Source organism: Bos javanicus, chromosome 29 (assembly GCF_032452875.1).
Source record: "Bos javanicus breed banteng chromosome 29, ARS-OSU_banteng_1.0, whole genome shotgun sequence".
NCBI lineage: Eukaryota > Metazoa > Chordata > Mammalia > Artiodactyla > Bovidae > Bos > Bos javanicus.
In genome coordinates this window covers 27,601,849-27,614,528 of record NC_083896.1, presented here as the reverse complement: position 1 = coordinate 27,614,528, position 12,680 = coordinate 27,601,849, and the positions used below count along the sequence as shown (strand labels likewise).

The following is a 12,680-nucleotide window of genomic DNA, read 5'->3' as shown; positions in this document are numbered from 1 at the left end:
CTTTGATTAGAAATACTGTCTCTGTAGTTAATCACAAAGTAGGAAGGTTCTGGTTTTAATAATAATAATTTTATTGACAATCTTCTTATCTTATTTCTTTATCCCCATGTTGAAAGAAATTTGAATCTCCTCTTAATTTGTTTCCACGTTTTGTAGAGTAGATCTTCTATCTTTCCTTACTATTTGCATAATTTCCTTTCCTCACGGTCTCTTACTATGACTTTTATGAAATTTTTTTTAATCTCTTGGTGTTTTTCTTTAGCATTTAAACTTTTTCCCTCTCTGGAAATAGGAGACTGGTTTACAGATGATGAAATCAGGGAATATGAGGGTGACATAGTGTCACTGAAAGTGAAAGTTAAAGTCACTCAGTCATGTCCAACTCTTTGCGACACCATGGACTATACAGTCCATGGAATTCTCCAGGCCAGGATAGTGGAGTGGGTAGACTTTCCCTTCTCCAGGGCATCTTTCCAATCCAGGGATCAAACCCAGGTCTCCCGCATTGCAGGTGTATTCTTTACCAGCTGAGCTACATAGTATCATTGCTGCTGCTGCTGCTGCTGCTAAGTTGTTTCAGTCGTGTCCAACTCTATGCGACCCCATAGACGGCAGCCCATCAGGCTCCCCCATCCCTGGGATTCTCCAGGCAAGAACTCTGGAGTGGGTTGCCATTTCCTTCTCCAATGCATGAAAGTGAAAAGTGAAAAGTGAAAGTGAAGTCGCTCAGTTGTGTCCGACTCTTAGTGACCTTGTGGACTGCAGCCTACTTTACCAACAAAGGCTCATCTAGTCAAGGCTATGGTTTTTCCTGTGGTCATGTATGGATGTGAGAGTTGGACTATGAAGAAAGCTGAGTGCCGAAGAATTGATTGTTTTGAACTGTGGTGTTGGAGAAGACTCTTGAGAGTCCCTTGAACTGCAAGGAGATCCAACCAGTCCATTCTGAAGGAGATCAGCCCTGGGATTTCTTTGGAAGGAATGATGCTAAAGCTGAAACTCCAGTACTTTGGCCACCTCATGCGAAGAGTTGACTCATTGGAAAAGACTCTGATGCTGGGAGGGATTGGGGACAGGAGGAGAGGGGGACGGCAGAGGATGAGATGGCTGGATGGCATCACTGACTCAATGGACATGAGTCTGGGTGAATTCCGGGAGTTGGTGATGGACAGGGAGGCCTGGCATGCTGCGATTCATGGGGTCGCAAAGAGTCAGACACGACTGAGCCACTGAACTGAACTGAACTGAAGGTGTCCTTAGTGTTGTATTCCACAGTAATCCGCATGCTGAAGCCTTTAATATACAGTCTCAGGAACAAGGATGTGAAGAAAGCATTTTGGAAGGTTTTGGTGAAGAAGTAATTCTTGGCTTTGGGGTTTTATAAATGGGAAAAATAAATGGTTCCAAGGAAAATATGCTGTTTTGTTCATTTTCCCTTGTTATTCTGCTGAGTTTGTTTAACCAGGTCCTGGACTTTTTTCACTGCTGTGCCTACCTGTCCTTTAAATATATCTTTTCTTCTCCATATATTTCTTTTTTATGTTTTCTCAGGGTCTAGGTAATAATAACTGCCTTCTCAGGCAATACCATTCCTTAAGCTTTTTCCATCTTTAAGGAGAATGTATACTGCTTACTCTTTTTCAGTGACTTTAATATTTCAGTGAATAGTTTCCTGGAACTGGTTCCTGGCCTTCAAATTACCACTGTCTAATACACAGATTTATAATTGACCTCCATTCTCTCATTCTCTTTCTCATTCCAGTTTAATTAACTTGTTTTACTTTAGTTTGCTTTCCTTTTTCTACTGCTGCTATTATAAGACTGAGGCAACATTTCTAAATCACTTGATTTCCTAAGCAGCCTTAATTCCTAGAAACAGAGTGCTCCAAATCAAGATTTCTAATCTACCTTCTCAGTTGTTAGGTTAGAAATAATTTCTCTGAGCTGTTTCTCTTTCTCAATATAAAAGATACTATTCTTTTTATGGTAAGCCCTCTTCCCATTTTTATTGGTTCATTAATGAAATCTACCATCCATGTAAGTGAAGCGCCTTACCTTATTAGAAGATCACTTTACCAACAAAGGTCCATCTAGTCAAAGCTATAGTTTTTCCAGTAGTCATGTATGGATGTGAGAGTTGGACCATAAATAAGGCTGAGCACCGAAGAATTGATGCTTTTGAACTATGGTATTGGAGAAGACTCTTGAGAGTCCCTTTGACTGCAAGGAGATCAAACCTGTCAATCCTAAAGGAAATTAGTCCTGAGTATTTACTGGAAGGACTGACGCTGAAGCTGAAGCTCCAACACTTTGGCCACCTGATGAGAAGAGTTGACTCATTAGAAAAGACCCTGATCCTGAGAAAGATTGAAGCCCAGAGGAGAAGGGGATGACAGAGGATGAGATAGTTGAATGGCATCACTGAATCAATGAACATGAATTTGAGGAAGCTCCAGGAGATTGTGAAGGACAGGGAAGCCTGGCAAGCTGCAGTCCACAGGATCTCTAAGAGTCAGACATGACTGACTTGTTGAACAACAACATATGTTGAACAACAACATAGAAGATGGAAATTCAAAGCCTTGTAAGCTCTGAGCTTACTTATTTAACAAATCAAAGGACAAGTGGCGTCCACTGGGCAGGAGCTACTTCTTGAGCCTGTGCACAACCCATAGTAATTCAGTTAGGCTCTCTACAGTCCCATGTATGGGTCACAAAGGCAATTTAAAATGAAAAAACAATGTCACAAGGTACAGCAGCCCAAACCACCCTGCTCTACTAGTCTTAGAATTCATATTTCTTGAAAACAGGGCTGAAAACTGACTGGAAACAACAAATGATTGTTCTACCCCCTATTTTCCGAACAATACTTATATGAATGTTTCTCTTTTCATTATAATCAAACCACTGCTTGGGAAAAGCTTCACCTCTATGTTCAGGTTTAAGCTGCAGCAATACTTGCTTGTGCAATTGCTAAGACTGGCTCAATTTACCCAACCCACATTTATCATGGACCATAGACACATGACTGTGTGGACGCTTACTTAGTTCACGTGTTTCAAGGAGTAGAGCCTTTATTGAGACATTTGCCTTTTTTTTAAGAGCCAGCACTAATGGTACAACCTCTGGATAAAAATGAATGTGTGCCCATATAAAATTATTCACTCAGCTTTAAACAAATCTGTACTACGAGGCACCTGTGAAGGTGAAAATCCCACACTGTCAGAAGTTTAGACTCATAGCCACCTGCAGAGATATGGTTAGTGGAAAGTTATGCATAAGCCATAAAGAATAAAAACATAAAAATAAGTATCAATTCATGCCACTGAAGTAAAATTCCCATCTCCCCATCAAAAGCCCAAAACCATTAGCTACCTTTTTGTTTCCAAATCTTCTCTTTTTAACTTCTTTATAACCCTGATCCAATGCACAAGGTACTTTTGAGGAAGTCAAATACAGAGCCTTTGTTCTAGACCAATAGAAAAGTAAATAAACAATCTGTCAAGTGAAGACCAAATATCTTTATTACATCTTTATTGTTGGACAACGTATACTTAAATCCAAGCCCTGAGTTAGGCAACCCACTACTCTAATCACAGGAAGTGCTAGATTCCTGCTGGTCTCTACTAGAACAGGGAGAAATGCACGGGAAATATATGAGAATATGTTCTTTCTGAAAACATGCTTACTCTCAGAAAGAAAATAAACAATAAAAGAATAGCTTCTTATTTGAAGCTCACCTACCAGATAAGTCATTCCACCTTTGCAGGTGTGAATAAGGGTGTAAAACAGGGTCCAGAGTGAAGTAATTAATGTTCCTCTACATGAAAGGAATACTGGGGATGAGAAAGAGCTGTTTCATTCATCTTTCATGCACACCTAGAATTTAGAAAAGACAGATTTCAATCAATCTAGAAAAAAAGCAAGTCTATGATGGATAAAAATAGAATTAAGAAATAGAAAAGACTCAAAATTGAAATTATAACTGAGAAATTCTAAGTAAGATTTAGGCAAAGTGACACAAAACCCTCTTTATGGTTAAAACACTTATTAATAAACTTATTAGGATTATTCTGTTTTGATTCCAGAAAGAAAAGTCAGAATGATGTTAGAAGAACAAGAGGACTTTCATTGACCAGAATAAAAATATGTAAAGATCCTTATAAATTAACACAAAAATGGATAGCCCATAGAAAATTAAGCCAAAATCACTCAATAGACAAATATCAAAAATAATATAAATGCAAATTAGCACATTAAACATTTCCAACTCTGTTAGAAACACAAATTTAAATAAAACAATGGTGATATACATACTCAAATATCGATATTAATTTCTGTAAGACAGTTTAACAACATATATTAAATACATTGTATTGTAAATTCTATATGAACTTTTACCAAGTTATTCAATTTCCAGTCATTCATATTTAATAAATAAAATAATACTGGCAAAGATAAAGCTGCAAACATAAAGTGCTACTGATAATTGAAAAAAGAATTTAAATAATGTCCCTCAAAAATATAAGCTTAAGTAAAATGTGGTAGAGATGTACAATAGAATAAAAAGTAGTCATTAAAATAATTTTATAAAATTATACTTCATTACAGTGAATATATTCAAGATAAATAGAAATTTTAAAAGATCTGCTTGCAAATGGCACTCATATACATGATTCAACAGGATGAAAATTTCAAAGTGCACTAACATTTTTTTCCTCTTTTCCAGCTGCAATAATTAAATAGCCTGCATATAAATGAGAACATTGTTATAGAGATGATTTTAAAGTAATTTTCTATGTGTCTATGTTGAATGCGGGGGAATTGAAGGAGTTTTACCTTCTATTCCAAGCATCTTTCAAGACACACTTCCACTGTATCTCAATGAATTTTTACATATCTATGTATACAAAATATACTAAGAATACAGCTCTTTGAATTTTTTTATTATGCTCATACCCATTTCATGACTAATCAGATAAAAATATAAATAGAATATTAGCATCACATTATAAGACTTTATCATGTTCCAAGGAGAAGTAGTGTACATTTGGGAAGTTTTACCTTTTCTGGACTGCATATAAGTGGAATCACACAGTATATACTCTTCTGTGCGTAGCTTGTATCACTCAAAAATTTGTCTGTAAGACATTTTTGTGTCGTGACATGCTTGTGTACTCTCCATTGTATAAATATGACACACTTAATTATTCATTCTCCTGTTTGATCAATGCTTAAGAAAGTGTTCAGTTTGGAACTGTTATATCTTTTATGTATGTTATTTTACCAATCTTTTAATTGATGTACATCCTCATTTCTCTAGGTTATATACCCATTCTTAAATATATGCCTACTGGATTATAAAGAAGATTAATATTTAGTATTAGAAAATAATGCCAAACTGTATTACAACTCAGTTGGTAATGCTGTACTGCCACTAGTGATGCCTGAGAGTTCCAGCTACTGCAGATTCTTGCCAACACCTAGTACTGTGAGTCTCTTAAATTGTAACCTTTTTGCTGTAATGTCATAGTGTCTCATTGTATGCAATCCCTTGATATCCAATCATGTAGACTAATTGTTTATTATTCGGCTATTTGGTTGTACTTTTAAAAATTTTAAATATTTTGTTGAGAACTTTGGAGGTAACTGAGGTGATGGCACCTGTGCAAATTGAAATCTCTCCATACATTCTCCTGAAAGTTGTATAGATCAACTAGAAGAAAAAATGAAACTGCATAATCACTACACCTTCAGCACAGCTATATAAAGAGAGCACTACTAAGTTCAATCTACCTATATGTAGAAATATGACTCTATGTTCTAGCAGAAGTATTGAACTCGTGTTCCCCATCCTGAACCCCCCAATTAGCTTCCAATTAAAATAAATAAATTTAAATTTAAAAAAAGAAGTATTGAACTCTTAGAATTAAATGATATGATTTAAATGCAATAAATACCAAAAAAAAATGTATTGGTAGACTAGAATATTGACTATAGGAAAGAAGTAACGAGAGTTCACATAAGACTCAAAGATGCAACCTTAGAAAGGCAACACTTTAGGGAAAGAGAATTAAGTGAAGGAAGAGGAAACTTTTTGAATCTGTATTGAAAGAGGAAAAGAAAAGTGAGTGGGTAAATGTAAAATCTTGAGAAGAAAGATAAGGAGAAGAAGGAGCAGGAGGGGAAAGGGAGAGGAATTGGAGGGGAGGGGGAAGGGAGGAAAGGGTGCAAAGGAGGAAGATGGGGGAGGAGACACAAGGTCCTAAAAAAAAAAGATATCCACTAAAGAGCCAGTATGCTTTTGTACTGGGCTTCCCAGGTGGCTCAGTGGTAAAGAATCTGCCTGCCAATGCAGGAGATGAAAGAGACATGGGTTTGATCCCTGAGTCAGGAAGATTCCTTGAAGAAGAAAATGGCAACCCGTCCAGTATTCTTGCCAGGAAAATTATATGGACACAGGAGCCTTGTAGGCTACAGACCATGGTGCACAGAGAGTCAGACACGACTGATCACATAATATATTATATTTCATGCTTTTATACCAACAGAAGGGAGCATGGATGAGCTAAGATTACTGGAAATTATCTCAGAGAGAACAACTTGTCACCAAAATTCATATGAAGATCAACCACAGGCAAAACTCATCTATGGTTAAAAAATAAAAAATAGTAGTGATTTGGAGGTGTGGATGTTGATTAGCAATGGGCAAGAAGGAACATTCTCAGTTATGGAAATATTTTACATTTTTTGGGGGGTATAGGCTACACAGGGTGTTCATTTTTTAAACTGATCCATCTGCTTACTTGATATCTACTCATTTCACTGCATGGAAATAATATTTCACGCCAGTCAGAATGGCTGTGATCCAAAAGTCTACAAGCAATAAACACTGGAGAGGGTGTGGAGAAAAGGGAACCCTCTTACACTGTTGGTGGGAATGCAAACTAGTACAGCCACTATGGAGAACAGTGTGGAGATTCCTTAAAAAACTGGAAATAGAACTGCCTTATGATCCAGCAATCCCACTGCTGGGCATACACACTGAGGAAACCAGAAGGGAAAGAGACATGTGTACCCCAATGTTCATCGCAGCACTGTTTATAATAGCCAGGACATGGAAGCCACCTAGATGTCCATCAGCAGATGAATGGATAAAGAAAGCTGTGGTACATATCCACAATGGAGTATTACTCAGCCATTAAAAAGAATACATTTTAATCAGTTCTAAGGAGGCGGATGAAACTGGAGCCTATTATACAGAGTGAAGTAAGCCAGAAAGAAAAACACCAATACAGTATACTAACACATATATATGGAATTTAGAAAGATGGTAACAATAACCCTGTATACAAGACAGCACAAGAGACACTGATGTATAGAACAGTCTTTTGTACTTGGCGGGAGAGGGAGAGGGTGGGGTGATTTGGGAGAATGGCATTGAAACATGTATAATATCGTATATGAAATGAGTCGCCAGTCCAGGTTCGATGCACGATACTGGATGCTTGGGGCTGGTGCACTGGGATGACCCAGAGGGAAGGTATGGGGAGGGAGGAGGGAGGAGGGTTCAGGATGGGGAGCACATGTACACCTGTGGCAGATTCATTTTGATATATGGCAAAACCAATACAGTATTGTAAAGTTTAAAAATAAAAAAAAATAAATAAAATGGAAAAAAATAAACACTAGAATATAAATTAAGTTCTTAATTCCAAAATTGAGAAAGAAATTAATAAAGCAGAAAAAGCACCAGAGAAAATATATAAAGAAACAAATCATACAGTAGAAAAACAGACATAATTAGAAATCAAAATTCTATTTTGATTTTAGACAGGTTTATTCCCAGAGGAGAGAAATATCTGCATCTAGGAGTTTGACTGCATGCATTACCTCTACTTATTTTTCATTTATGTAATCCCTGCTTATCACTTTTATTCACAGAGATTCGTTGAGTCATTCAGTGAATTTTGTTTGAACAACTGTGTGTCATTTGTTACCCTAGGTATTAGAGATACAAAGGCACACAAGAAAAACATGGCCATTGTCACCATAAAACTGAATTGTGTTTAATTTGGGAACACACACACACACAAACACAATGCCATCTCATTTGAGAGATGACTATCCACAACCTATCATGACACTTTATCCTTAAACAGTTTTGCATAAGTCCCCTAGGAAAGGAGATGTCCTCCTATACAACCACAATGCAACTATTACACTCAGAAAACTTAACATTGATTCACTTTTACTGATGAACATATAACCCACATTTAATTCTCAGTTGTCCCCAATAATGTGTGTTACAGATTATTTTTGTTTTATTTTTTATCAAAGAGCTAACTAAGCATAATATTTAATTGACATTTCTCTTTAGTATACATAATTTAAAGTCTTTTTCCCAGCCTTTTTCAGTCTTTTATGACATTGGCATTTAAAAAGAACATGGTAAAAAAAAATTAAAGATAAATAAAAAAAAATAAAAAAGAACATGGTTCATTATGTTTGATGATCTTTCAGTTTTCAGTTGTCTAATTCCTTGTGATTAAATTCAGGTTAAACATCTTTGGCTCAGATGGCTACTTTAGGTGACATTGTGTTATTTCTTTCAGAAAATCACAGAAGGAATGAGACATCAATTTGTTCCCTTATTGCTAATGTTAAATTTAATCATTGGGTTAAAAAAGGTTTCCATTAAAATTTACTATTGTAGAGGTATTCCATTTACTTTATTATGAATGAGGAATCTGTGACATGACACCTTAAGATTGTATGTCTGTCTTTTTCTTACTCCCTTAAAAGGGAGGTACTTTCAACCTATTGATTTTAGTTTCGATTGATGATTCTTAGCTAATTCAATTATTAGTATGGTTATTGCAACTTGATAAGTTTCTAATTATATAATTCAGATATAGATTTATATCTGAATTTATATTTATAAACATATATATAATTATGATTATGTAAATTAATAAATGTTTATATATAATGTTTATATATACATTTATATCAGATACAGATTTATTTAGATATAGAATGATATCATTCTGTCATTAGTTGACAGCATTCTGTAAAGAAGTACTTTCCCTTTTCTATTATTTCAATTTTATTATTGTCATTGTTATTATTTTTATATCAGGAAGGACTCATAGAATCTCATAAGCCATCCATTCAGATATTTAAATTGCTCTAAATTTGTCCAGTATGGGCTCCTTCCTTTTGATACATCTCCAAAATTACTGGGCACTTTCCTCCTCTATGAAATATTGAGATGCTCTAGACTCATTCTGAATTTTAGATATCCTACCTTGGAATCTGCCACTTCTCAATTAAGTCTTGGTTTCTTTTAGTGGAGTGTCATAGTTAGAATCCAAATATTATTAGATGATAGGTATGATCTTTGTTACTTGGATTTCATTGCTTTTAGGCCCATTCAGCAGAAAGAGCAAGAGTCACCTGTATATCAGATCAGGTCTTTTTCTGTTCACACCCTCAGTGACTTCCCATTTCACTTAGAAGGACAGTCAAAACTTTCAAACCTTCCCATAAAGCCCTACAGATATTTGTCTTCCTTCCCCACCATCCCTTTGTCACCTACCATTACTCTGACATTTGTTTTCCCTGTTTAAAGAACACTTTTAAAATTTCTCCTCCTTATATGCAATGTGTAAGTTTTCTTTTTCATTGTTTTTTCCCTAAAAGGGTAGGGATTTTGCCTGTCTGGCACATGGTTGTCCATCAAAAACTGATTGATTGACTGGAAGAGTGAGATATAATGCTATGGTGGGGCACAGGAATTACTATGAACAGTGAGAAAATAAGTAGGGAATAACTAAAGAAGTCATCCAGAAGAAAGTCTTATTAAGATCCAATTTAAAATACATAATAAGTTGGAAAGAAAATATTTGGCAAAACTAATACAATATTGTAAAGTTTAAAAATAAAATAAAATTTAAAAAAAAGAAAATATGTAAGTTAAAATTAGAGTGAAAATTTAAAATAATTTTGTTCTTTTATTCCATGCTCATCCCAATCTCCACCCTGCTTGAGACTGCCACAAGACAGATGTTATTTTTGATGGTTATAACAATGGCTAGAAATGTTAGGAAAATACTATTTCTTCTTATTTAGTAGAAACTACATAGGGTTGCAAAGAGTCAGACATGACTGCAGCAACTTAGCAACTTAGCATTCACAGATTTCCTTAAAAAGTTTTACCAAAAAAAAATGTATATTGCGTCTATAACTCTGTTGTGTTTTAAAAATGCAAATACCTAAGGGGATTTACATATTTAGTCATCATTTGATATTACAACTTCAGAAAGTTTGGTCAGGAGTTTTCAGTTCAGCAAGAAAAATTACAAAAAGGGAGTTCTGAGGTACCTATAAGCTTATACCAAAGGGTGAAATGTAGGTAAGGGTTTGTTTCTTGAGTAGGTAGGAAACTAAGGACAGTGAGGATGAGATGACTGGATGGCATCACCAACTCAATGGACGTGAGTCTGAGTGAACTCCGGGAGTTGGTGATGGACAGGGAGGCCTGGCGTGCTGCGATTCATGGGGTTGCAAAGAGTTGGAAATGACTGAGCGACTGAACTGAACTGAACCGAAAAGACACTTGGGAATAGGGGCACCTAAAGAGTAATTGAAAATATGTTATTCAGACCTTTTAATTTAAAATGGCTCTTGATGTGAAAATAATTAGTGCTAAAAACAAGCTAAAAGAAAACACAAGGTCTATTTGTGCTATTTCTTTTCAAAAGTACTGTTTTCTACACAGACCTGGGAACTATCCCACCCTTCAGAACTTTTTTAATGGATTCTTTGACATCCTTGTTCCTAAGGCTGTAGATAAGGGGGTTAAGCATGGGAATCACTGTGGTATAAAACACAGAGGCCACTTTCTCCTGCACTGTGTCACTGGTAGATGGTTTAAAATACATGAAGATGATGGAGCCATAGAAAACCCCAACAGCTGCAAGGTGGGAGCTGCAGGTACTGAAAGCCTTAGATCTGCCTTCAGCTGAGTGGATGCGCAAGATGCTGGGAAGGATAAAAGCATAAGAGATGAAGATGGCTACAGCACATGCAAAGACATTGAATCCAACCAAAATCATCACAGAAAGTTCTTTGGTGTAGTCTCTTGAGCAAGATATATTCAGAAGAGGAAGGATGTCACAGAAGTAATGGTGGATAACATCAGTGCCACAGAAGGAGCGACTAGATATGAAGCTGGTGTGAATCGAGGCTCCAACAGCCCCCATTATATACACACCAGTGACCAGTAGGAAACAGACTCTGTGGGACATGGTAACAGTGTAGAGCAAGGGGTTACAGATGGCAACATAACGATCATATGCCATGGCTGTCAGCATGTAGGAGTCATTAATACCGAAGAAGCAGAAGAAAAAGAGCTGGACCATGCACTCAGGGAAAGAAGTGAAGTTCTTCTCTGACATGAAGTTCACCAGCATCTTTGGAATTATGACTGAGGAGTAGCAGAGATCTATGAAGGACAAATTACTGAGAAAATAATACATGGGCACGTGAAGCTGAGAACTGATTCTGATTAAAATGACCAAGCCCAGGTTGCTCACCATGGAGACCATGTAGATCAATAGAAACAGGAAGAAGAGTGGGAGCTGGAGTCCTGGCTGGTCTGTTAACCCCTCAAGGATGAACTCAGTTACTGAAGAATGATTTCCTGTATCCATTCTTCTCCCAGTTGGTTTGGGGAAGAGAGTCTCATTGGCCAAATATTGTCATCTGACAAGATTTAACAATCCAAGATCTGATGAATGGCATGGTTTCTAACTGACCCAGAATTTCAGGAAACAAGAGACTAAAATCTATTCTTGATTGAAGACTTTATCAAGATGTTGGTGCTTTATTTGGTTTCAGTTTTTACTACTCTCAAGTGACATTTAGGGGTGAAAACCATTTTGTCTTTACAAATGGAATTTTAGATTCCCCTATTAATGGATGGATGGATGGCATCACCGATGCAATGGACATGAACTTGGGAAAATTTGGGGAGATGGTGAGGGGCAGGAAGGCCTGGCATGCTGCAGTCCATGGGGTCACAAAGAGAGAGTCACGACTGGGTGACTGAACAACAACAATTAATGGAAAACTACCTTTCTGTAATTCAGACACCTTTAGAGAAACAGTACAGTGTTACCGCCCTGTTTTGTTGATGTCCAGTCTGCAACAATCTATTCTCTCTTCCAATGTCTCAAGGCCGAGTATAACTGGTCTCTTGCTGGTATCTCTTGCATTTCTCCTCTTGGCTTTGTCATCTTTAACATCTTTAATTTGGTCTTCTCTGACTCCAATTGCAAAGTGCTTATTTCCTCCAAGATATTTTGACTTTTTCTTTGTTTTTGCTTGACTGAGAGACTGAGAAAGAGGTTAAGGAAACATTTGCATTAAATCACACAATTTGAAAGCAATAATATTTTCACTGCTTATTTCATTAAATAAACCTTTAAGATTCTGGGGGGCAGGTGTGGAGCTCTACTGCCATATGGCCACCAGAGACAAGCCTCACAAGTTCCTTCATTTATTAAACCTGCCACCTACAAATCCACAGTGACCTGACTCTTTTTTCAGTCTTTCTTTGCCCTCTATGAATGGGATCCAAAGTGGGGCAGCCATGTCAGTATCTGGATAACAGC

At 36.7% G+C, this 12,680-nt stretch overlaps 1 protein-coding gene across 1 annotated transcript; it reads right to left on the bottom strand.

Annotated features, from left to right (window-relative positions):
- Positions 1-10,600: 10,600 nt before the first annotated feature.
- On the bottom strand, positions 10,601-11,799 carry LOC133241800 (olfactory receptor 8D2-like). Its single transcript, XM_061407718.1, has one exon. It carries the CDS (start codon positions 11,715-11,717, stop codon positions 10,776-10,778), a length of 942 nt encoding a protein of 313 aa, XP_061263702.1. The 5' UTR covers positions 11,718-11,799; the 3' UTR covers positions 10,601-10,775.
- Positions 11,800-12,680: the final 881 nt, after the last annotated feature.